The following is a 27,723-nucleotide window of genomic DNA, read 5'->3' as shown; positions in this document are numbered from 1 at the left end:
CAGTGATGCCATCCACCATCTCACCCTGTATCCCCTTCACCACCTGGCTTCAATCCCTCCCAGCATCAGAGTCTTTTCCAATGAGTCAGTTCGTCGCATCAGGTGGCCAGACTATTGGAGTTTGAGCTTCAGCATCAATCCTTCTAATGAATATTCAGGACTGATTTCCATTAGGATAGACTGGTTGGATCTCCTTGCAGTCCAAGGGACTTTCAAGAGTCTTCTCCAACACCACAGTTCAAAAGCATCAATTCTTTGGTGCTCAGCCTTCCTTATAGTCCAACTCTCACATCCATACATGACTACTGGAGAAAACATAGCTTTGACTAGATGGACTTTTGTCGCAAAGTAATGTCTCTGCTTTTTAATATTCTGCCTAGGTTGGTCATAGCTTTTCTTACAAGGAGCAAGCATCTTTTAATGTCATGGCTGCAGTCATAATCCAGTGATTTATGAGCCCCCCAAAATAAAATCTCTGTTTCCATTGTTTCCCCATCTATTTGCCATAAAGTGATAGGACCAGATGCCATGACCTTGGTTTTCTGAATGCTGAGTTTTAAGCCAGCTTTTTCACTCTTCTCTCTCACTTTCATCATAAGGCTCTTTAGTTCTTTGCTTTCTGCCATATAAGGGTGGTGTCATCTTCGTATCTAAGGTTATTGATATTTCTCCTAGCAATCTTGATTCCAGCTTGTGCTTTCTCCAGCCTAGGGTTTCTCATGATGTACACTGCGTATAAGTTAAATAAGCAGGGTGACAATATACAGCCTTGACATACTCTTTTCCCAATTTTGAATCAGTCTGTTGTTCCATGTCCAGTTGTAACTGTTGCTTCTTGACCTGCCTACAGATTTCTCAGGAGGCAGGTAAGGTGGTCTGATATTCCTCTCTCTTGAAGAATTTTCCACAGTTTATTGTGATCCACATAGTCAAAGGCTTTAGCATAGTCAATAAAGCAGAAATAGATGGTTTTCTGGAACTCTCTTGCTTTTTCAATGATCCAACGGATGTTGGCATTTTGATCTCTGGTTCCTCTGCCTTTTCTAAGTCCAGCTTGAACATCTGGAAGTTCTCCATTCATGTACTGTTGAAGCCTAGCTTGGAGAATTTTGAGCATTACTTTGCTAGCTTGTGAGATGAGTGCAACTGTGAAGTAGTTTGAGCATTCTTTGGCATTGCCTTTCTTTAGGATTGGGATGAAAACTGACCTTTTCCAGTCCTGTGGCCACTTGCTGGCATATTGAGTGTAGCACTTTCACAGCATTATCTTTTAGGATTTGAAACAGCTCAACTGGAATTCCATCACCTCCACTAGCTTTGTTCATAGTGACGCTTCTTCCTAAGGCCCGCTTGACTTTGCATTCCATGATGTCTGGCTCTAGGTGAGTGATCACAGCATCGTGATTATCTGGGTCGTGACATCTTTTTTGTATAGCTCTTCTGTGTACTCTTGGCACCTGCTTCTGTTATGTCCATACCGTTTCTGTTCTTTATTGTGCCCATATTTGCATGAAATGTTCCCTTGGTATCTCTAATTTTCATGAAGAAATCTCTAGCCTTTCCCATTCTAACGTTTTCCTCTATTTCTTTGCATTGATCACTGAGGAAGGCTTTCTTATCTCTCCTTGCTGTTCTTTGGAACTCTGCATTCAAATGGGTGTATTTTTCCTTTTCTCCTTTGCCTTTCACGTCAGCTTCCTCAGACAACCATTTTGCCTTTTTGCATTTCTTTTTCTTGGGAATTGTCTTGATCACTGCCTCTTGTACAGTGTCACAAACCTCAATCGATAGTTCTTTAGGCACCCTGTCTATCAGATCTAATCCTTGAATCTATTTGTCACTTCCACTGTGTAATCGTAAGGGATATGGTTTAGGTCACATCTGGATGGTCTAGTGGTCTGTCCACTGTGTGATCATAAGACACATGGTGTAGGTCACACCTGGATGGTCTAGTGTCTGTCCAGTGTGTGATCGTAAGGGACATGATTTAGGTCACACCTGGATGGTCTAGTGGTCTGAACCCAGAAAGAGGGCACCAAGCAGTTTCTTCCGAAAGCTGCCTCGTCTCACTCTTCTGTATTTCCAATTACAAACTTTGCAATTAGATGTCATTTCCATTTATTTTATTAATAAAAACCATATGTCATTGCAGTTATAAATGCTGTTTTAGTGAAAGCACACCGTTGTCTCTATATAAAATTTTGTCTTTATCTTTTACCTGTTGCATCACTTCAAGTCTTCAAAAATGTGCCTGCACCGATGGACATACTGGGCTTGTTCCTATATTTCTTTACTTTTAAATGCTTCTAACTGAATTCACTTATTCTCATGCTCATGAGGTCTCCTTGTTCTTTCTGAAGCTCTTAGTGTGTCACTGACCCAAACCTCTCGCAGGGGCGTGGCAGCTCCTTGGAGGAGTGCAGTGCCCGTGGCCTTCCAGTGGTCAGAATAGGTCCCTAGGTGTTCATGAATGGGTGAAGGCAGTTAAATGACTGTAAATGGCTCCTGTCCTTTCAGTGGCACATAAAGTTGGTCAGAGAAACCAGGATTTGTGAATCAAATCAGGCTTTCACAGGCAACATGACTTTTAATTTCTTACTGGAATGTATGCTTAGCGCCATGCTGGTGTGTTTCTAAATTAGTCCACATCCTACTATGCATACACCGTGTGCTCGGGTCACACTGTTTCCAAGGAAACAAGAATTCATTGCTTTATTATTGTTTCCATTACACAGAGACACAGACACATACAATGCTGTTTTTCCAAATCCCCCCATAATTTGAACAGGCTTAGATTTCTTCTAAATGGTGCTCTTTAGAAAGGTTAGATTGTTGTGCTACAGAAATATCTTTTTTAGTGAAGCTTAAATTTTAAAACAGAAACAAAACCCTCGAAATCTCTAAATCCACAGTCAAAATTAAGCAGAATGTAGAATTAATATATTATAAATCAGATGCAGAAGAAAATTCATGAGTCCATTTTTATTGTTTTCCTGAAAATTTGTTTCAATTTCTCAGCAGTTTTCTTAAAGCCTTTATATGTTCATATTTTTAAAAATCTGTAATTATAGATATCAGTTCTTACAGTTTAAAGTCAGAATACAAATGCATGTTTTAAATGCGTATTTGATGCTGTTAAAGGTAAACATTAAAAATTTTGCTGACTAGATGGCCATCCTGAAAAGATGCTCAATACTGCTAATTACTAGAGAAACACAAATAAAAAATACAATACTGGTATATCACCTTATACCAGTCAGGATGGCCATCATAAAAAAAAATCTACAAACAATAAATGCTGGAGAGGGTGTGAAGAAAAGGGAACCCTCCTACACTCTTGGCGGGAATGTAAATTGGTACAGCCCCTGTGGCAAACAGTATAAAGATTCCTTAAGAAACCAAAAATAGAGTTGCTATATGATCCTGCAATCCCACACCTGGGCATATATCCAGAATAGCCGAAAACTCTAATTTGAAAAGATACATGCACCCAAGTGTTCATAGCAGCACTATTCACAATAGCCAAGACATGGAAACAACCCAAGTGCCCATTAACAGATTAATGGATAAAGATGTGGTACATAAATACAGTGCAGTATTCCTCAGCCATAAAAATGAATGCAGTAATACCATTTGCAGCAAAATGGGTGGACCCAGAGAGTATTACACTAAGTGAGGTAAATCAGACAGAGAAAGACAGATATCACGAGATACCGCTTATACATGGAATCTTTAAAAATGATAAAATTATCTTATTTCCAGAAATAAACTCACAAACATAGAAAATAGACTTATTGGTCCCAAAGGGGAAAGGGAGGGGAGGGATAAACTGGGAATTTGGGATTAACATACATACACTAATATATATATCATATCATATATCATATATTATATATAATATTTAATATATAATTATATATAAAATATATATTAATATATATATATAGATAAACAACCAGGACCCTATATAGCACCGGGAACTACATTCAGTATCTTATAATAACGTATAATGGAAAAGAGTGTATGTATTGAATATGTGTGTGTGTGTGTGTGTGTGTGTGTGTGTGTAGAGTGACAGAGAACTTAATCACTTTGTTATATATCTGAAACATTATAAATCAACTATACTTCATTATAAAATGTTGCTGATCACACCTAAGAATTTAGTGATAATTTTAAAGTAGAAATGCATCTCCCCAAATTTCATATCACATGATCTGGATGAATGAAAAGACAGTGAGTAAAGAATCACAAATTACATGCAAAACAGAAATAGAGCTACGCACAGGCCCACAGCTTCAAGAGTCCTTTCTAATTGTAGTTATTCATTCACTCATTCATTTTCAGTGATATCTCTTGGGATTGTTTATCGGTCTGTTTATCAGTCCTCAGATGGCACTTCTGTCATGCCTGGGAACCAAGCGGCTCAGGGGCTGCAACTGTCCTTGGACTGATAGACCCTGGGTGACAGCGAGGACATGCACTGTCATTGTCTTTCCTTGTGTCCTGTAAGAGATCTCAGAGCAGTGTCTTCAGGGGCTCTGCAGGCCACCAACTTGACCATGATGCTATTGAACTTAATGTCAGACCATGAGTGTAGATTTCCCTTATGTTAACTTAGTGGTGGTATTCACATAGTCACTTAGTTTCTCCTGAGACCAGTGGTGCAATGAAAATTCTGACCTTAATTTATTTGTGCTTCTCTTTGTTCCTGGTTTGTTTCTATAACCAAAAACCAACCATCTTCAGTTGTAATGCATGTGTTAATTGTTACAAGCCTTGTGATATTTTTCAAGTTGATCAAATGGTATTTGAATTTCATGAAGTGGCAGAAAGTCTTGCCACGGAATCAGAGCTGCAGGCTTGACACCATTCCTCTTACTAAAGAGCAACATTTTATGCCTCACATGACAAATAGTTCCTCATTTTCCTAAAACTAGAGTATTTTACTTATTTTGAAGCTTTAAGTAGAGAATAAGATATTAACAGTGTGCCAATCTGATGACAGATTCTTGGAAGAAACTGAAAATCCCTCTAGGATACATTCCACAGGAGATGTTTTTCATCTCTGAATGTTTCTGGGTTATAGAGCAGGAAGAAAAAACTACATTGAAATCTAATTATAGTAGATATGAGACAAATTTTCAAAATACGTGGTATTCATGAAATGCTTTAGAAATTACGAGTCATCACTATCATTCTATACAGAGCATTTTCACAATCCCATCTGTTTTAAGATTTAAATTCTAAATGATAGGAAAAGATTAGCATCTCTTCTGGAAATATTTGTGTAAAATGTTTGGTTTCTGAGATTCAACGAATTTTAGTAACCTTTTAATTCTTGCATAAAAAAATACCTTCTAGTAGTTTTGATGTAAATTTTCTACACACTGGTTCATGTTTAAATGAAATCTATGCAAAGGTAAAACTATGTCAAAAACAGCCTATTTAATTTATTCTGAGGTCTTATTAACTCCATATCTAGTGTATATATATATATATATTCAAGTTTCTTTCAACATAATGAAACAATAATGGAGCTGTTCACTCACTCTGAAATGGAGTGATGCGGTTATTATTAGTTCTTTCACGGCTTCAAGGCAGCCACAGGTATCAGAGCACCCAGGCACCCCAACTTTGTAAACATTGATGACCTTGAGTTCGGCTTCTCTCAGGGTGGATTTCCTTCACTGGAATCCAAGGGTGCAGACTTAGACTCACCTTTCTGAAGTTCTTTCCCAAATGCACAAAACTGGCCAAAGGGAGGAGGGAAGACAGAATATTGATTCATACAGATTTGTCACTCAGTTCAGTTCAGTTCAGTTCAGTCGCTCAGTCGTGTCCGACTCCTCGCGACCCCATGACTCGCAGCACGCCAGGCCTCCCTGTCCATCACCATCTCCCGGAGTTCTCTCAGACTCACGTCCATTTGTCATTAAGTCTTGAATAATCAACTCCACATCCAGTTGGACTTACCTTCTGTGTTTTTTCACTCTCCCTTTGGGCTTCCTGGAATCACTGTATATCTTATTATCTCTCTGCCTTTCTCTTATCCCAGAATCCCTCTTCTTCGCCCACATCTTACCCTCCTTCAAGACTTGAGCCAGATGCTCTTCTCTGTGATGTTACCCTGGGTCTGTCTACCGTTTCTTCCCATCATGCCTCTGTCACTCTCTGGTCCATGCGGGTGGTCTTGTCCCTGCTCTTCCAACCTCCAGGGCATATGGTCTGTGCTCAGGAGATGGCAGGCCACATTTCGCTGGGCCTTCTGACCTAGATGCCATCCCATTCATTGCATCTACCAAAGTTTGTGCCAGAGCTGGATGTGGTAAGTGCCCAGGAATGTGTGTCCATAAATGAGTGATATTTGTCATCAGTTTGGGACCACCGAACCCACGTGTTTTCTCACTCTCCTAGAGTCACACGAAGGGAGAACCGTTCATAAGCATACCTGTTTTTAAAAAAATTAAAACTACATTTAAAAAATTTTTATTGAAGTATAGCTGATTTACAATATTGTATAAGTTTTAGATACACAGTATAGTGATTCAGCTTTACATGTATGTATACGTATTTTTTTCCCAAGTTCTTTTCCTTGATAGGTTGTTACTTCACACTACTATGTATGAAATAGATGTGTGTTCAGTCACTCAATTATGTCCAACTCTTTGCGACCCTGTAGACTGTAGCCCACCAGGCTCCTTTGTCCATGGGATTCTCCAGGCAAGAATATGGAGTGGGCTGCCATGCCCTCCTCCAATAAATCAGATAAACATATTTTTAAAGCCAGGTGAAAATCTAAGTCATTAGAACCACCAAAGTCCATCCTAATAAATATATCACAAAATACTTCTTCGTTAAGAAAAGACTTTTCTTTAATTGGTATTTTGTTCTACAAAAGCATCATAATCCCTAAATTTTGATAAAAGGAGCTTTGCATATGGCATTGTTAGTAACTAGAAAGAAATGGCATTGTGGGCATTATTTTAAAATGTGCTTTAAGGGTAATAAATATGCAATGTCTTCTGAAGTGCATTTGCTGATTGTTTGAAGCTCTTCTCCTTGAGGCAAGGACTTTCTCTTACTCCTCTGTGCCTCTGGGTAAAGCCCAGTTCATCGGACACATCACACTCACCTCTGTGTTGCCTTAAGAGCCAACTGCCCACAGCTTCTGAAGCAGGTCCAGATCACCCCCTTCTTAGAGAGGGTGATGACTTCTGGTGGCCCCAGCACACGCACAGCTCCTGGGTGGTCTCTGTGGAGGACGTGCTATTGCCCAGTCCCTTGCTGGCCTTTCCTTTGCTGTCTCCTGTTTCAGCTACATTTTTATTTACCTGCCACGGTGCCCCTTCCCACATGACTGAGCTCCAAACCACCAGACACTTCATCGATCCTCAAAATGGGAAGATTGACTTTTTTGTTGTAAGGATTTTACTGACAATCATTCCAGGAGAAATGATGAAAAGAACAGATATGGAACACGGGTTCTTACAAAGGTCTATTATTCCCAGTACTTTTGAGGTTCAAGCCCCATTAGAATTTTTCCCTCCCCTGAATTAAAAAAAAGAAAAAACAGAACTATTACTCTTCTTTCACTCTGTTCCTTCCGCAGGAACAGGTCTTCATAAAAAGCCATCTCCCTAGTGTGCATGGTATTATCTTGGTCTATTTGTGTCTCCCAGGATCCCCAAACTGACTGCTTCCACTTCCAGGGGACAGTAGATGCTGTGAGATATTGAACCCAACCAGGCTAATGTGAGCCGGCTGCTGTACCCTGAGTCCACGATGTGATTGTTTCTCCAGGGAGCTTAGGAAGGGCCAGGTGGGAGCAGAGTGATGAGTAATTCCTCCACTCCTTTCCCACCTTCTTAACTGCAGAGATGCAGAAGTTACCAGGCAGTGGTGAGACAGCGCTGAGCGTCCAGCGTCACCTAGAGGACATACAGGAATGGGTTGCAGTAGCTGACGGGGAGCAGTCACTACCTCCTGACGTTTCTCTCCCAGACTGCCCTCAGGAAACAGAGGCCAGTGCAGTGCACACCAGCTAGGGTCTGTCTCTTCACTTTCTCCCTTCAAACCCATCTTCTATTCTTTATTCTGCTGCTTCAGTTGGGTTTCAGAAATATATCACTTTTTCACCTGGAAACCACTCTTATTTCTCATTACCTAAAGGGTAAAGGGGAAATTCTTTTAATAGCTTGACTTTCATCTGCTTCCCATTCATCACCAGGTGTTCTTTCTCGTATTGATAAGGTGATAAGCAGATGAGGATGACAGGGATGAGAATGACAGTCGCCTCCTCTGTCTCCCCTGAGTGTGGGCCAGGAGTTGAGTGGGCATCCATTCTCTCCAGCACTTCAGTCCCACTCAACTAGTTTGCCCTTTTCAAAACATTTCAGCCACTCATCAAGGCTGTGCCTTGGTGTTTCTCTTTGCCTGAGAAATTTGTACTCATTTTGTAAGGCCCAGTTCAAATTCATTTTGCCTCTGAAATCTTCACTCTTCTCTCCTGTACTTTTGATTGTTGCCATAACAATTTACCACAAACATAACATTAACACCCAAATATTATCTCATAGTTGGTTTGGTCAGAAGTCTGAGTACAGTAGGGCTCAGCTCATTGGATACCATGGTTCCTTGTGGTTGTAGGACTGAGGTTGTCTTGCTGGCTGTAGGCCAGGGCCTGTCTTTGCTCCTTGAAGCTGCCCCCTTTCTTTCCAGGCCTTTCCTGTAGTTCTCTCAATCAAGGGCGAATCTACTCTTTATGCTTCCAATTCCTCTGGCTTTCAACTTCTGCCACATCCTGGCTTTCTCTTCTGCTTCAAGCTGGAGAAAATTATCTGCTTTTAAGGTCTCATATGACTAGATTGGGCACACCTGGATAATTGAGGCTATATCCTCTCTCTGTTTGCAAAGTCCCTTTTGCATAATTTATTCAAATAGTTGGGGAGAAAGGGGTGACATCCTAATGACTACATCTCTCCTTCCTCAAGCATAATTGGATGGTAGGGCTTCCCTGATAGCTCAGTTAGTAAAGAATCTGCCCACAATGCAGGAGACCTGTGTTCATTCCCTATGTTGGGAAGATTCCCCTGGAGAAAGGAAAGGCTACCCACTCCAGTATTCTGGCTTGGAGAACTCCATGGATTTATTTATCATTTGGGGCTTCCCTGATAGCTCAGTTGGTAAAGAATCCACCTGCAATGCAGGAGACCCTGGTTCGATTCCTGGGTTGGGAGGATCTGCTGGAGAAGGGACAGGCTACTCACTCCATTATTCTTGGGCTTCCCATGTGGCTCAGCTGGTAAAGAATCTGCCTGCAATGCAGGAGACCTGGGTTCAATCCTTGGGTCGGGAAGATCCCCTGGAGAAGAGAAAGGCTACCTGCTCCAGTATTCCGGCCTGGAGAATTCCACGGACTCTATAGTCCATGGGGTCTCAAAGAGTCTGACACGACTGAGTGGCTTTCACTTTCACCCAAACCATGATGGAGGTATCTCTGAGTCTTTTGGTGCCTCTGTGCCAGAGTCTGATAGCCACTGGATGTTGATCGCCTTTCCTGCGTCTGGGTCACTTTGGGGTTTGGGCCATCATGCCTGTACTCCTGTACAAGCCCCTACTCTTAGTGTTGGGCTTCTTCTCTCCCCTCCTCACCTCCTGAACCTCTCCCTTAAGGCCTAGCCTCAGACATGATCCATGAAAGTTTCGTGGCAGACCAACAAATAAAATGGACCAGTGGTATCATCATGAAAGGTCTGAAGCTATATTTAGCACAGAATAAAATGTTTTTTTAAAGTTTGGCTCCAGTGTGAGAAGGGACTTTAGCCTGTCTTAAGTATAGCAGTTAAAAAGGATGTCTTCTGCCAGGACCAGGATTGAGTGAGGCGATCCATCAAAGTCATCAGGAGTGTCCATTCATCACAGTACTCACTTGTATCCTCATGGTAATTTGGGAATTTTTGTTATCATCAAAAAATGGGGACAAATTGATTTCTAAAGAAGAATAGGAGAGTATAGTTCCTACCCAAGTATATAGTTGTGGGAAAAGGTGATAATACTTAACATCTTGAAAGACATTAGTACTCTAATTTTGTCTTCAATAAGGACTTGTATCCATAATGTGAAATTCAGTTTGAAATGGACTGCCTTTTTTAATCTAATTTTTCTACGAGACTTTTTAAATCAAGGAAATCAAGTTTCTAACTTGCAGTTAAGCCCACAAAATGACCCTTGATGCTAAAACAAAATGCTGAGTTTGCTAGATGTGCAGTTTCTCATAGTGTATGTGACCTGACAGAATGACCCAAGTCTGTCCTGGGTTTGCATGTGGAAGTTAGGTTTATTGGCATGCTACGCTAGCTATCTAAGCATGTGTATTTTCTTCCAACCAGGTGGATGCTCACGGAAATATTCTGTTAACATCGCTGGAGGTTCACAATGAGATGAACGAGGTTGCAGGCGGCGTTGGTGATACCCGGAATTCAGCAAGATCCTTTGACAACTCAGGAATCCAGTACAGGAAACAGAGCATGCCTCGGGAAGGGCATGGGCGACACATGGACAGAAGCGTCCCGCACAAGAAGACCCATCTACGGAGGAGGTCTTCACAGCTCAAAATCAAAATCCCTGATCTAACCGATGTGAATGCCATAGACAGATGGTCCCGGATCGTGTTTCCATTCACTTTTTCTCTTTTCAACTTAGTTTACTGGCTGTACTATGTTAACTGAGTGACTGTACTTGATTTTTCAAAGACTTCATTTAACACTGAGTGAAATATTACTCTGCCTGTCAAGTTTTTATACCTGTACACACACACACAGACACACACACACGCAGATACACACATATATACATACGCAATTGTATATATATGTGAACTTTCTCAGCATATATATAAAATACACGTGTATATGAGGATGTATGTGTATATGTTTATACACACAGGTGTAAGTACCCATGTGTATGTCAGACAAATACACATACATATATACATTTTGCAGCTATGGACAATTCAATCACAGGATGCATATTAAAGAAAGTCATAGTTTTTTTCTTTTTTAATTGAAAGGGACAAGCATTGTCTAAATATTATGCCTTGAGAATGAGGGCGCGAAACACAATATCATCCCAAAATGTGTCTTTTATTATCATAAGTTAGACGTTTTAGTTTAAAATTCAGGAAGAAACTTATTCTTCAGAAACTCATTCAGTGGTATTGCTAGTTTAAAATGAGTCACACTTCATACCCACTCTTTCAGTTGATTAAGCAAAGGCTTTTTGGCTTTCTTGGCGATGGGTTTTGCTTTCGTGGGGCAGACTTTCTCTGTACTGGTTCTGTGGGTGCAGTGAGCCTCTGGTGTGTGCTCACCTGTTTCTCAAACATAGGCAGAGCCCACGCTGATGTCTGCCTGTCCGTCTTTGGAAAGCCCATCGGGGATGGCTGGCATTTCATTGTAAGTGCTCTGCTGCACAGTGTATTTCTTTGCTCACTTGGAGTAGATCCAGCTTACCCATCTTGTGGGACACGGTGGCACATTTTGGCAGCATTGAGTTGACATTTCAATCACTGAACACGTGCTCCACATCTGTTATGGATTGCTAGGCCTGGCATCTAATGGAAAGCTTAGACGTCTCAGGTTATTTGTTACTCTAAGGTAAAACCACCTAGGATGATTTTCCCCCTTGTTTTTAAGTTATCAATCACTCTTATAACATTGTATGTTAATATCAAATATATTTGCATAATATGCATATATATATGTATATTTACCAAGATTTTGTTTATGCTTGCTATCATGGCAGCATGCGATGTCCTATTTTTCTTTCTGTGATGTAACTACTTTCTGTTCTCTAGAACTAAGATTGAAGTGAAAACACTTCTATTCAGTTTCAGAAACCAAGAAACATCCTCATGCTTTTAGTTCTGTATCTGACATGTTTCACAAGCACATCCAACTACTCCTGGTGTAACTAGGATGCTGCAGGAATACGACCAGTCCACACCATGCATCACCCAGGGACCCATGACCGTTCTCTTGAGGCAAAGGAGAGCAACCTGACAACAAACACAGTCACTTTTGGTTCCTTCCAACCCACAGCCTCATCAGTATTTGGACTTTTTAAAGCTCGTAGAAACAAGACAAGGTGCACCGGTTTCATAGATGCAACCTTAACTTACTATTTAGATGAGATCTTTCTAAAGAAAAAAAAAAGAGATGATATATTTTTTGTAAACAATATTTCTATCACAGGCATCCATAAACTGAAATGACTACAGTTGTGCAAACAGATGTCACAGTGAAGTTAAGCATTTGGAGAAACAAAAAAGCAAACTATTCAGGAAAGAACTGCTAAATTGATACTTTATCCCAAAATGCCACATATGCCTCACCCTCTCTGTTCTATCCAAAACCAGTGACCAGAGCCTTGCCCGGTATTCGCAGAGCTGGCCTCAGTTTCCCCACAGACAGGGGCTCCATCCCCCCGTGGGGGTTTGTGCCATAGGCCATCCCCGGGAGCCGACCACTACTTGATTTTCTTTGGCGGCTGATGACCTTTAATCTGTCATGTCTGTAGCAGGTCAAACCCACCACAGAGTCTCACGCTAGAAGCAGTGACCAATTTTATACCCTTTCTTCCCTTTCATTCTTATCTTTTTCTTCAGTATCTTCTTCCAACCACTGCTCTCTGGTTTTACTTTTATCTGGAGACAAGTGTTTTCTTGTTCCTTGGCTTTTTTCTGACAATTTTTTCTTGGATAATAATGGGGGATCCTAAAAGTTAAACAGATTGGGAAAAACCTTGTAAGTGACCTTATCATTGTTAACATGTTAAAGAGAAAAAAAAAAAAGGACATTGTGTAGACCTTATCCCTTTCAATACTTCAGGTATCTTTTTCTGTATCAGTGATTCAAGGAGTGAGGTCCACATGCAGAAGAGGGAACCTAAAATACGCATGAACATGGACAAAAGTGTCAGCGATTGATTTAAATGTCCAGTTTATATATTCAGAACTGTGACATTAATTCTTTCTGGGAGAAAAGTGATTCAAAACATTTTCGATGCATAGTTGAGGTACCCAACTGTCAAAGGCAGAGACTCCATGGGGCTCAGAAGAACAGCAGTCTATGTCCCAAGGTTTTCTGGATATAAATTTGCATGGTATAGTCATAATAGCTTTTGAGCTTTTTATATGCATTTGGCACCAAGACTGGGATCCACAACTTTGTAGACACTGCAATGATGTTAAACATAATAGCTATACTATAAATAGTGTTTGTAACTACACATACACACACACAAACACACACAAGTACATACATATATTCTGTAAAAAAAAAAAAAACTTTTTGAGATCCTTGGGTATGTGTTTGCTTTACTTCATTTTAGAAGAAAATTACTCTTCTAATAAAATTATTTTATAGCTTCTCCATTTTTAAAAGTTGTGAGAAATATTAAGAAGCAGAACTGTGTGCTGCAGGAGAGTCGAGGTTGGTTCTCTGTTCTGTTACAGTGTCCTTTCATTACTGCACAGTAGTTCCTGGAGCCAGTGAGTGCGGTGTGTGGATGAACTTGAACCCGGACCCTTGACATAATGTGAGGCGGTTGTTGCCCTCATCCAGACCTCTTGAGTAAGGAGAGAAAAGCTGAAATTGGACTCTAATGATATCTCTTTCTCACAACTGAACATAATAAAAGGTTAATTTTCTAAGTAGTCCTGTCTTTCCAAAAATGCTTCACGGGGCTCAAAGGTTCTAGGAGAATCTCGTAAGAGTTTGTTGTTGCCCATATTCAAATATACTTGAGATAATTCCAGAGCCCTACTACATAAAATTCCTACAGAGAAAGATGGATAAGACCGAGGAATCTTTACAAGTGTTCTTGTCTACTGGCCCCAGGACTGTGGAGGGGTTTCATTGTCTATATCGTGACCCGCTTGTTTCCCTCTAAGTGACCTTGGTGTATGTCATGATAATGTTCTGTGCCATGTATATATGCAGTTCCTAATGCCAGCACTCAGAACTTTGGACACGTTCAGTCATTGACATCACCACTTCTCCCCGCCCAGCTATGGAATTAACTTTTTCACCAAGGAGATCATCCTCTCAGAGGCTTTGGCAGTACGTGGGGACTGGCTTTAAGGGGACAGGCCCACTGCACCTGTAGGTGTTCATTTTCAGCATCTCGTAGAGAATCCCATTGGTGTTTTTCCCACAATGGTGTCTTCTAAAAAGAAAACAACAACAGGATGTGTCCAACTTTGAATCTCCTGGCTTGAAATCCCATAATTCTTACTTTAGCTCCTGGTCATTTTAATGTAAACAAAACTGATCAGTGAAATATTTTGTTACTTGTGGAATAGAGTCCGGCTCTCATTTTATATGAGCTATGGGTCAGGGGAATTATGGGGCAAAGAACTGCCTAGGTGGATTAAATTTTCCCAGGACACAACTAGTGTGCCTTGGATTGATTATTACCTCTTCTACTGCATTGAAAGGTGCCATGTTTTCCTGAAATTCCCAACACCTGGGTAAACAGTGACCTCCCGGAGAGTGACTCATCTACCATGTCTCTCCCTAGGGTGAGCACCAGAAACAATTTTGTCATTCTTGTCTCTTATTTCCACTTCACGAGTCAGTGAGTGTGTTCAAGGTAAGTACAGGATTATTCTAGTAGGAATAAGCAATTGCTGTCATGATCAATTCCCACATTCATTTCATTGTAAAGATCACTTAAAATCCAATTTTGCTTAAGCACATTGATGTAATTTGGGGGGTATTATTTGACATTAAAAAAAAACAGCAGAATTGAGTGATAGATACAATATGAAACTTGTTGATGAATGACTTCAAATTTATTAAAAAAGGACTAACTGACTTCAATATGAAGGCTGATTTTTTTTTCTTCCTTGTCTGTCTATTGCTGAAATAATGTTGTTATTTTAATTCTAGGTATTTTCAGTTGACATGCCCATTTCAGTTATGCTTAAAGTAAGAGTAAGTTCAAAACTATGTGTGAGACCAGCTGAACCATGTGACATTTTTTAAAAATCACAATTTATTTTGAATGTCAAAAGAAAACTAGACACACAGAGATCCACGTTGCTCCTGTATTCAAAAAAGTGTTTTCAGAGAGGATTATTTCTGTGTTAAAGGCCAGGAAACTAACTGCCAATAAACTCTGGCATAGGTGGTATTGATCCCTAATCTTTAGTTTTTCAGAACTAAAGGGCAATTTCCCTTGTTTCCTCTCCAGTAGGAAAGTAATAAGCAATGTCTCTGAGTGAATGAATGAATGAGTGAATAAAGATCCTCAGACACCTCAAACCAGACAAAACGTTTATTGACAAACACATTTCTAGGCACCTGAAATGCTGTTGGCTCACGTGTACACACTATAAAAGGAAAGTGCACCGCATCCAGTTAGGGTTTAATGGAGGCTTAGCGCCCAGTGTGCCTAAACAAAATAAAACATAATCTTCAATAAGTCTTTACATGTTGTGTTTTCCTTTTTTATCCTATGGACAAGCTTTTTAACTTCCCTCATCTACTCTGGGATCCCAGCATGGCAATATTTCACACTAACTCTGTTGAGATTGGAACTTCACCAGGGTACCTTTCTCACTTCATTAGACTGCAACACTAGTCATTTGAATGCCAAGTTTAAATGACCAATAACAGCGTCCACTTTGGATTGACTAAGAAAGCCTCACTGAATGTAGAGTCCACTCAGAATCCACAGAATTCACTCCTGGCCCCAGTGGCTACCACAGGCCGTGTACACATTTGACATCACTTCACAGTTATTAACTACCTCCTTTGTGAAAGTGAAGGTCACTCATTCATGTACGACTCTTTGTGACCCCATGGACTATACGGTCCATGGAATTCTCCAGGCTAGAATGCTGGAGTGTGTAGCCTTTCCTTTCTCCAGGGGATCTTCCAAACCCACTGATAGAGCCCAGGTCTCCCACATTGCAGGCAGATTCTTTACCATCTAAGCCAACAGGGAAGCCCAAGAATACTGGAGTGGGTAGCCCATCCCTTCTCCAGTGGATCTTCCTGACCCAGGAATCGAACCAGGGTCTCCTGCATTGCAGGTGGATTCTTTATGAACTGAGCTATGAGAGAAGACCCTGATGAGATAAGGACCTCCTTCTTACCAGCTTCTAAAGGAGAAGGGTTGTTGGCTTTCTTCTGAATGGGAAAACTGTTCTTCAGAGAAGATTGACTCTTTGGAACTTGTGACCTTTAGCCCCTAATTGGTGTAAAGCCACAGTGGTTTCTGATTGAGGTACTCCAGGCATTAGAGGCACTCACACTCCATGACCCTTGCCTTTTATGTGACTAGGTTCCACTTAGAATCTGCAGGCAAGCAATGCAAAGGAAACCTGTAAGAAATATGCAGCAACAGAAATGGCTTCTTTTAAAGGATGTCTGCTGCGGGTGTGGGTGTATGTTTGTGCATCTTGAAACCAAATAGGAAACCAGTTAGTAACCCTGGTAGCCAGTGATTGCAAGAAAATGTCTTGTAACTTAAATCTCCATTTCTGCTTTCCCCAGGGTCCTGCTTGACTCCACATTCTTGAGGTAAATGTACTCACACAACATTTTTCTATGTGTTTCCCATTCCCTTTTCTCATGCCTTATCTTTTGTTTGTTTGGGTTTGGGGGGATTTCTCCTTTGAAAATTAAAGAGTGATTTCTATTACCTATTGCTGTCAGAGCAAGTGAGACCTTAATGTTAGCACATCCAGTTCCTTACCTGAAATAGAAGAATCAGCTGTTCCTCTTGCATGTTGAAGCATTAGTTATACACAATCGTCCACCTTGCTAAGGGGGTTGAAATGCTATATTTTGGGCAAAGTTGTTCATCTTGGCCCATCTTCTATTAACTGTAACTATATTTTTACATAATCAAGGTCAAAAACATTTACATTCTATCTACAATCATGAAGTTCTATTTTACTGTTTAATATGTTCATAGAGTGATTCTACGGAGAAGGCAGTGGCAACCCACTCCAGTACTCTTGCCTGGAGAATCCTGTGGACAAAAGAGCCTGGTGGGCTACAATCCAGGGGGTCACGAAGTGTCGGACACAACTGTGAGATTTCACTTTCACTTTTCACTTTCATGCACTGGAGAAGGAAATGGCAACTCACTCCAGTATTCTTGCCTGGAGAATCCCAGGGACAAAGGAGCCTGGTGGGCTGCCGTCTATGGGGTCACACAGAGTCAGACACGACAACAGCAGCTGCAACAGCAGAGTGATTCTAAATGTTGAAAAGTAATGAACATCCTGCATCATTGAGCCATAATGATGTTAAGGTCAGTTCAAAGTTTAGTGTTTCAATTGAATGTATAAAAATACATATTCAGTTCAGCTCAGTCGCTCAGTCGTGTTCGACTCTGCGACCCCATGAATCGCAGCATGCCAAGCCTCCCTGTCCATCACCAACTCCGGAGTTCACTCAGATTCACGTCCAACGAGTCCATGATGCCATCCAGCCATCTCATCCTCCACCGTCCCCTTCTCCTCCTGCCCCCAATCCCTCCCAGCATCAGAGTCTTTTCCAATGAGTCAACTTGTCGCATGAGGTAGCCAAAGTACTGGAGTTTTAGCTTTAGCATCATTCCTTCCAAAGAAATCCCAGGGCTGATCTCCTTCAGAATGGACTGGTTGGATCTCCTTGCAGTCCAAGGGACTCTCAAGAGTCTTCTCCAAAACCACAGTTCAAAAGCATCAATTCTTCAGCGCTCAGCCTTCTTCACAGTCCAACTCTCACATCCAAACATGACCACAGGAAAAAACCATAGCCTTGACTAGATGGACCTTTGTTGGCAAAGTAATGTCTCTGCTTTCCAATATGCTATCTAGGTTGGTCATAACTTTTCTTCCAAGGAGTAAGCATCTTTTAATTTCATGGCTGCAGTCACCATCTGCAGTGATTTTGGAGCCCAAAAATAAAGTCTGACACTGTTTCCACTGTTTCCCCATCTATTTCCCATGAAGTGATGGGACCAGATGCCATGATCTTCATTTTTTGAAAGTTGAGCTTTAAGCCAACTTCTTCACTCTCCACTTTCACTTTCATTAAGAGGCTTTTTAGATCCTCTTCACTTTCTGCCATAAGGGTGGTGTCATCTGCATATCTGAGGTGATTGATATTTCTCCCAGCAATCTTGATACCAGCTTGTGTTTCTTCCAGTCCAGTGTTTCTCATGATGTACTCTGCATAGAAGTTAAATAAGCAGGGTGACAATATACAGCCTTGACATACTCCTTTTCCTATTTGGAACCAGTCTGTTGTTCCATGTCCAGTTCTAACTGTTGCTTCCTGACCTGCATATAGGTTTCTCAAGAGGCAGGTCAGGTGGTCTGGTATTCTCATCTCTTGAGGAATTTTCCACAGTTTATTGTGATCCACATAGTCAAAGGCTTTGACATAGTCAATAAGGCAGAAATAGATGTTTTTCTGGAAATCTCTTGCTTTTTTGATGATCCAGCGGATGTTGGCACTTTGATCTCTGGTTCCTCTGCCTTTTCTAAAACCAGCTTGAACATCTGGAAGTTCACGGTTCATGTATTGCTGAAGCCTGGCTTGGAGAATTTTGAGCATTACTCTACTAGCGTGTGAGATGAGTGCAATTGTGTGGTAGTTTGAGCATTCTTTGGCATTGCCTTTCTTTGAGATTGGAATGAAAACTGACTTTTTCCAGTCTTGTGGCCACTGCTGAGTTTTCCAAATTTGCTGGCATATTGAGTGCAGCACTTTCACAGCATCATCTTTCAGGATTTGAAAGAGCTCAACTGGAATTCCATCACCTCCAGTAGCTTTGTTTGTGGTGATGCTATGAACGAAGCTCTAAAAATACATATTAGAAGAAGGCAAAAACAGATCACCTATGGTGAATAGTTTTTTTGCATGGGAAGTTTGATCAATTGAGGGTGTGTGAGAAGAGAGATGTCTTCTCAACTCTTACTGCTTCACGGAGGTTGAGAACTTTTACATTTCGCACTGTGACTGTACTTCAGCCTTCAGGATTTTACTGATAAATTTTTCAAACAGTTCGAAACCTTTTGTATTATCAAGAACATAAGTATCATTCAAAGTGGAGCTTAGCAGTCTGCTCAGACTAATTTAGAAGACCAGTGACTTCCTAGGACTCTTTGAAGTGAATATTCCTAAGGTCCAGATCGAATAAATTACTTTTTCCTGCACTACTTTAGTTGATCCAAACTGGATCAGATGTTTGTTTGCTTTAGGACATTCTTAGATTTAATCCCTTGTCAGTCACCCATAAATACTTATTCTGGGATTTCTAATTTGCTTTTTTTTTCTTAAGAAAGAATGATATGCTTTTGACTACGTACATAATATTGACTATAACCTTAGTCATTAAATTTTTTGTTTGTTATCCTTCCCAATATTCTTTATGTAAATATTCGTGGCATTGACTGATTTCCCATACGAGTGAGAACTGCTTGGTGTTTGAACCTGCTGCAAAACTCTCATTCTATGATTTCTGAATTAGTTTCAATATTTTTTAATAGCCAATGGCTTCCTCTTTCCCGGTCTTATTCTTTTTGCCAAAGTTTAATAAGAATGGTGGCTTAGTGGTAAATGAAGAATGTGCCTGCAGGAGATCCTGGTTCGATCCCTGGGTCAGGAAGATTCACTGGAGAAGGAAATGGCAACCCACTCCAGAATTCTTGCCTGGGAAATCCCATGGACAGAGGAGCATGGTGGACTACCGTCCATAGGGTTGCAAGAGTCAGACACGACTTACTGACTAAAGACAACAACGATCCTCAGTTAATGCCTGAGGAGCAGGCATGAGACAGAAGGTTTCTGAGGCTTTGATTACCTGAATTATTTCCTTGTCCTTTATGTTTAATTTGTAGTTAGCTAGGTATTGATGTGGATTGAAAGTATTTCCCTGGAACTTTGAAATCACTTGTAATTTATCATTCAGTGATGCTTAGAATGAGTTTGATGCCAGCTGATTCTTATTTACTTAAACAGACTCACTCCCAGCTCCTCAATCCCCTACTCAACTGCCCCTGGATTAAGGGAGCTTTAAGTAGAGGACATCCTTTGAGTAGAAGGACATTCTTCTAGTACTTCATAAAGGTTTATTAAGTGTGTCTTTTTTGTATATGATAATAGATTCTGGGAGAAACTCTAAAGATCTATATTTCTGAGCTTTAGACACTTTTCTTATTTTTTTTTTAAAGAAGCTCTTCTCTGCCTTTTTTTCATATGCCCCACCAGTCAGATTTTGTATTTAATGGTTCAATCTTTAATATATAATCTTTCTTTCCTCTTCCATTTTTTGGTCTGTTTTGGGTGATTAACTTTATTTTCTGAAATTCTATTTCATATTCTAAGTATCTCTTTAGAAGTAAAAATGACATAAAAACTGTTCATATATAATATGTGTAATTTGACAAATTTTGATGTATGTGAAACCATCATCATGGTCACTCATAATAGTGAACATATTCATTCCTCCAAAAGTTCACTTGAACTGCTTTGTAAATCCCTACCCTACTTAAGACACTGATTTCTGTCCCCAAGCAACAACTAATGTGCTTTCAACAAATGACACACTAAAGATTAGTTTCTGTTTTATATAAATGAAATCAGAGTACATTCTTTCCCTCTAACTTCTTTCACTCACTATAATTATTTTGATTCACATGTCTTATTGTACTTCATTGCTGAGTAATATTCCACTGTGCAGTACCCACAGTTTTATCCATTCACCTTTTGACAGACATAAGCTTTCATTTTTCTTGGGTAAACATTGAATGAAATAGCTGTATTTTCTCATGGTGTAGGTTTAACTTTTTTAATAAAACCGTCAGTTTTCCAAAGTGATTTTATAATTTTACTTTTCACCTGCTGTGTTTGAGGGTTCTGGTTTCTCCACATCTTTTCAACACTTGGTATGGTCAGTCTTTCTAACTTTATCTATTCAATAGTTATATAGTGGTATTTTCTTTGGGCTTTAATTTGCTTTTTGTTGATGTTAAACATCTTTCTATGTGTTATTTGCCATCTCTTTGTCTTCATTAATAAAAGGTCTATTTAAATCTTCTGTTAATTTTAACTGGTTTCTTATTGTGAATTGAGAGTTCTTTATATAGTTATATATTTTAGATACAAATCTTTCATCAGACATGTTTCGTAACTTTTTTTTCCCTGTCCATGGCTTCTCTTTTAATTCTCTTAACAGCTTTTCAGAAAGCACAGATTTTAAATTTTTATAAAATCAAATTTATCTATTTTTTTCTTCTATGGGTCATCTATATGATATTATTTTCAAAAGTCTTCACCTAATTATTGGTCACAAAGATTTTTCCATATTTTTTTTCTATAAAGTTTACAGATTTAGGTATTAAATTTAGACTTATAATATATTTTGAGTTAATTGTGCTTAAGTTGTGAAATAAAAAAGAAAGTTCATTTTCTTCATATGCATATTTCCAGTTTTTCTAGCACCATTTGTTAAAAACTTTTCCCCACTAAATTGCCTTGGTATCCTTGTTGAAATCAATTTATAATATATATATCATGCAGATCCATGTCTAGACTTTCTGTTCTTTTCCATTGATCTATTTGGCTACTTTGAGGTCAATTCTACACTGTCTTGACCACTATAATGTTTTAGTGAGGCTCAAAGGCAAATGCTATTAGTTCATCAAATGTGTTATTCTTTTTCAAAGTTGCTGTGGCTTTGCTTTGACAGTGCCACATAAATTTTAGAATCAGTTTCCCCCATATATGCATACATATGTTCATCCCTTTATTTGTATTCATATATATGAATGTGTATATTAATTCTCTCTACATATATGTATTCATTCTCTATATATACTCATATATATGCATATTCATTCTGTTAATGAATATGTCTATTCATTCTGATAACTTGACTAGGGCTACAGTGAATTTATGCAGCAGTTTGTGGAGAATTGGCATCCTAACAGTGTGGGTTTCTCAGCCTTGGCACATTGATACTTTAGATCACATACTTTGTTGTGAACTGTCCTGTGCATTGTAGAATGTTTAGCCACATACCTGAGGCCACTACTCACAAGATTCTGGTGTCAAAATCTGCCTCCTCAGTTGTAGCAGCTAAACATGTTTCCAGATATAGCCAGATGTCCCTCAGGATGGAAAATTGGTTGAGATCCACTGCTTTGGATCTTAAATTTCTCGTAGCAATAGTTTTTGGCTTTAAATGTAGAAACTTTGTATATTTTTTAGGTTTATCCTTATTGTTTAATATTTCTTTGATGATATTATAGATTTTTTAAAAATTTTCAATTTCTGTCTGTGTATTGATCTTTGTATTAGTGTGGGCTACTCTGTTTTCTTAAATCTCGCTGAGAGATTTCTTAAATCTTGCTCTATTTCCTTGGATCTCCAAGGTATTATTTTTCATGCTAGTTTTTTGTTTTGTTCATTGTGGTATTCTTTATGCCAGTGATTTTCTTTCTAAGACTGATGGCATTTTGTAAGATGTTTTGTAAGTTAGCTTTATACAGTTTTCTTTGTATCATGTATCTTGTTCAGTTCTCTTTTACAACCAGTTTCTTTCTATAAATATTAAGATTAAATAGGAGGTCTGAGTATGTTTCTGGGGTTTTAGCAAGAATGATTTATTTTAGAGTGAGGAAGCAGATAATAACCTAGATGCTGGGCACCCAGTGACAAAATAGAAAGGGCTTTTCTTTTCTGGGCTATGTCTGCCCTCTCTGGGAGGTGCCTCTTTATTGGTAATTGCTTTCAATGTGTTTATTAAAGATGTCTGTGCTTATTTGCTATTGTTAGTCACTGGGTTTACTCTGGTGATAGGATGCACAGTGCATGGGTTGAAGGGAAGGGGATGGACTGGTGGTGACTGGAGACCTGCTGGGACTGGCTGTTCCAAAGACAGACTCCCAAGAGAGACCCCTAAGCTTTTTGGACATCTCTTTCTCATTTTTACTATTCTTTATATCCACTGTATGGCCTATAAAATCCAAACTATTTACTTTCTGGCCTTTACGGGAAAAAAATCGTAGACCCCTGCTTTGATGGTTTAGATGAATCTGAAGCAAATGATTTGGAACCCAGCTTTTTACATGCGATCACATTCTAGTCTTTGGTCCCCCCCCCAAAAAGCTTTTCTCCTCAAATAATTATTCTTATCTTTATCATATGGACTGAACACAATAAAATTTTCTAGTACACTACCTTAAGTTAGCAATAGATTTCTTTTCCCATCAAACCTATTTCTGGTCATAACTTTAGCCAACTGTTTCATTTATGCCTTCTGTGCTCATTTTCTTCAGAAGTCTAATAGCAAGATCAGAATAAAAATTCAAATTTCATATTTTTAAATAAACCAACTAAAATTATTTAACATTACTGTTTTAGAAATGATATGATCTTACTAACCAAAATGAGCATAAAAAACTGCCAGACTCACCAGACTGATTATTCTTCACTCTCAAAAGAATAAACTTCTTATTAGAAGGGGAACAAAAGTACTTCTGGAGGATCTACTGTGTTGGATTATTTACAAGCTTTATGTACAGTACTTCAAAGAAAAAAGTAATATCTCTTCAATCATAAATGAATATGAACTACAGGGAGAAAAGTAAATTTCAGAGACTTGAATCTTTGATAGGTGATATCCTCTTTCCATGCCTTATCTATTTAGGACAAAAATTACTATTATGTCTCGAGATTATGAATAACTTAAATAAACCTGACTATCTCAAATAGTAAGAATTGAGCCCGAAAACAAAAGTCAATGAGATGAAAATCTTCTTCAAAAGATTAACAAAATTGAAAAAAAAAAAAAGCTCCAGTCACGTTTACTAAGAAAATAAAAACTAGTTAAATTATTAAAATTAGAAATTAAATAGAAGACATTTCTACCAATCTTATAAAAATAGAAGACTATAAAAAAAAACATAAACAACTGTACACCAAAAAATTAGAAAACTTAGGTGAAAAATTAGATAACTTTCAAACTCTTAGAAAGACATAAACTACTGAAACAGATTCAAGAAGAAATAGACCTTCTAAATAGACCTGTAATAAATGAGGAAATTGAATGAGTAACTTTTGAAATGACTCACAAAGAGAGTTCCACACCCAGATGACTTCACTGTTAGTTTTACGTGGGGTTGCTCCTCCCTGCCGCTACCCCTGGCCTCAAGTGCGGTTGGCTCCTCCGTGCAGCAGCAATGACCTCTGAACCAGGGTAGCTCGTCTCGGCCGCTGCCCCTGGGCTTGGACGCGGGGTAGCTCTTCTTGGCCACCGCCCTTCGGGCATGGGGTCCTCCCAGCTTCTGCCCCTGACCTTTGCTCTAATTTTCTTGAAGAGATCTCTAGTCTTTCCCATTCTGTTCTTTTCCTCTATTTCTTTGCATTGATCTCTGAAGAAGGCTTTCTTATCTCTCCTTGCTATTCTTTGGAACTCTGCATTCAGATGCTTATATCTTTCCTTTTGTCTTTTTTTTTTTGCCACTCTTCTTTTCACAGCTATTTGTAATGCCTCCCCAGACAGCCACAATAAAATTTTCCACAATAAACTGTGGAAAATTCTTCAAGAGATGGGAATACTAGACCACCTGACCTGCCTCTTGAGAAACCTATATGCAGGTCAGGAAGCAACAGTTAGAACTGGACATGGAACAACAGACTGGTTTCAAATAGAAAAAGGAGTACGTCAAGGCTGTATATTGTCACCCTGCTTATTTAACTTCTATGCGCAGTACATCATGAGAAACACTGGACTGGAAGAAACACAAGCTGGTATCAAGATTGCTGGGAGAAATATCAATCACCTCAGATATGCAGATGATACCACCCTTATGGCAGAAAGTGAAAAGGAGCTAAAAAGCCTCTTGATGAAAGTGAAAGAGGAGAGTGAAAAAGTTGGCTTAAAGCTCAACATTCAGAAAACCAAGATCATGGCATCTGGTCCCATCACTTCATGGGGAATAGATGGGGAAACAGTAGAAACTGGCAGACTTTATTTTTGGGGGCTCCAAAATCACTGCAGATGGTGATTGCAGCCATGAAATTAAAAGATGCTTACTCCTTGGAAGAAAAGTTATGACCAACCTAGATAATATATTCAAAAGCAGAGACATTGCTTTGCCGACTAAGGTCCTTCAAGTCAAGGCTATGGTTTTTCCTGTGGTCATGTATGGATGTGAGAGTTGGACTGTGAAGAAGGCTGAGTGCCAAAGACTTGATGCTTTTGAACTGTGGTGTTGGAGAAGATTCTTGAGAGTCCCTTGGACTGCAAGGAGATCCAACCAGTCCATTCTGAAGGAGATCAGCCCTGGGATTTCTTTGGAAGGAATGAAGCTAAAGCTGAAACTGCAGTACTTTGGCCACCTCATGCGACAAGTTGACTCACTGGAAAAGACTCTGATGCTGGGAGGGATTGGGGGCAGGAGGAGAAGGGGACGACCGAGGATGAGATGGCTGGATGGCATCATGGACTCGATGGACGTGAGTCTGAGTGAACTCTGGGAGTTGGTGATGGACAGGGAGGCCTGGTGTGCTGTGATTCATGGGGTCGCAAACAGTCAGACTTGACTGAGCAACTGAACTGAACTGAAAGAAATAATAGCAAATCTTCACAAATGCTTCCAAAACATAGATGAGAAAACTTTTCAAATCATTGGTCATCCGGAAAATGCAAACCCAAAATCACCACTTCATGCCTAATAGTATCAATTAGTCAGTCAGTTCAGTTGCTCAGTCGTGTCCGACTCTGTAACCCCATGCAGCACACCAGCCCTCCCTTTCCATCACCAGCTCCCAGAGTTTACTCAAACTCCTGTCTTTTAAGTCAGTGATGCCATCCAAACATCTCATCCTCTGACATCCCCTTCTCCTCCCAATTTCAATCTTTCCCAGCATCAGGGACTTTTCCAGTGAGTCAGTTCTTTGCATCAGGTGGCCAAAGTATAGGAGCTTCAGCTTCAGCATCAGTCCTTCCAATGAATATTCAGGACTGATTTCCTTTAGGATGGACTGGTTGGATCTCCTTGCAGTCCAAGGGACTCTCAAAAGTTTTCTCCAACACCACAGTTCAAAAGCATCAATTCTTCGGCACTCAGCTTTCTTTATAGCCCAACTCTCACATCCATACATGAATACTGTAAAAACCATAGTTTGACTAGACGGACCTTTGTTGGCAATGTCTCTGCATTTTAATATTCTTTCTAAGTTGGTCATAACTTTTCTCCCAAGGAGTAAGTGTCTTTTAATTTCATGGTTCCAATCACCATCTGCAGTGATTTTGGAGCCCAAAAAACTAAAGTCTGACACTGTTTCCACTGTTTCCCCATCTATTTGCCATGAAATGATGGGACCAGATGCCATGATCTTCGTTTTCTGAATGTTGAGCTTTAAGCCAACTTTTTCACTCTCCTCTTTCACTTTCATCAAGAGGCTCTTTAGTTCTTCTTTGCTATATGCCATAAGGGGGGTGTCATCTGCACATCTGAGGTGATTGGTATTTCTCCTGGCAATCTTGTTTCCAGTTTGTGCTTCATCCAGCCTATCATTTCTTATGATGTACTCTGCATATAAGTTAAATAAGCAGGATGTCAATATACAGCCTTGGCATACTCCTTTTCCTATTTGGAACCAGTCTGTTGTTCCATGTCCAGTTCTAACTGTTGCTTCATGATCTGCATACAGATTTCTCAAGAGGCAGGTAAGGTGGTCTGGTATTCCCATTTCTCTCAGAATTTTCCAGTTTATTGTGATCCACACAGTCAAAGGCTTTGGCATAGTCAGTAAAGCAAAAATAGATGTTTTTCTGGAACTCTCTTTTTTTTTTGTTGTTGGTCTGACTGATGTTGGCAATTTGACCTCCATTTTCTTTGCCTTTTCTAAAACCAGTTTGAACATCTGGAAATTCACAGGTCACGTACTGTTGAAGCCTGACCTGGAGAATTTTGAGTATTACTTTACTGGCATGTGAGATGAGTGCAATTGTGTGGTAGTTTCAGCATTAGTTTGCATTGCCTTTCTTTGGGATTGGAATGAAAACTGACCCTTTCCAGTCCTGTGGCCACTGCTGAGTTTTCTAAATTTGCTGGCATAATGAGTGTAGCACTTTAACAGCATCATTGAGGATTTGGAATAGCTCAACTGGAATTCCATCACCTCCACTAGCTTTGTTCATAGTGATGCTTCCTAAGGCCCACTTGACTTCACATTCCAGGGTGTCTGGTGTAGGTGAGTAATCATACCATCGTGATTATCTGGGTTGTGAAGGTCTTTTTTGTATAGTTCTTTTGTGTATTCTTGCCACCTCTTCTTAATATCTTCTGCTTTTGTTAGGTCCATACCATTTCTGTCCTTTATTGGGCCTATTTTTGCATGAACTAATATGAATAAAATTAAAATGTCAAATAAGAACAACTGTTGGTAAGGACGTGGAGAATTTGAACCCCTCAACCTGTACAGATGAGAATGCAAAATGGTGCATCTACTTTGCTCTGACACTTCCTCAAGTGATTAAACAGAGTTACAATTTGACATAGCAGTTTAACTCACAGATATATGTGCAAAAGAACTGAAAACATATGTTTATGCTGTGTGTACATGAATATTTGTAGTAACCTTCTTCTTAATAGACAAAAGGTGAAATAATCCAAATGTGCACCAACAGATTAATGAATAA

At 39.6% G+C, this 27,723-nt stretch overlaps 1 protein-coding gene across 2 annotated transcripts in view; it reads left to right on the top strand.

Moving 5' to 3' along the window:
• GABRB3 (gamma-aminobutyric acid type A receptor subunit beta3) overlaps positions 1 to 13,714 on the top strand; it is a 284,737-nt gene extending 271,023 nt beyond the window's left edge. For both annotated transcript variants that reach the window (XM_069559183.1, XM_069559184.1), the window contains one exon: positions 10,392 to 13,714. In XM_069559183.1, the coding sequence (XP_069415284.1) occupies positions 10,392 to 10,730 (339 nt within the window). In that variant the 3' untranslated portion in view covers positions 10,731 to 13,714. The remainder of the gene's footprint in view (positions 1 to 10,391) is intronic.
• The last annotated feature ends 14,009 nt before the right edge of the window (positions 13,715 to 27,723 follow it).

The sequence above is a fragment of the Ovis canadensis genome, chromosome 18 (genome assembly GCF_042477335.2).
Source record: "Ovis canadensis isolate MfBH-ARS-UI-01 breed Bighorn chromosome 18, ARS-UI_OviCan_v2, whole genome shotgun sequence".
Classification (NCBI taxonomy): domain Eukaryota; kingdom Metazoa; phylum Chordata; class Mammalia; order Artiodactyla; family Bovidae; genus Ovis; species Ovis canadensis.
The sequence above is the reverse complement of the archived record's forward strand: the minus strand, read 5'-3'. Positions and strand labels throughout refer to the sequence as shown.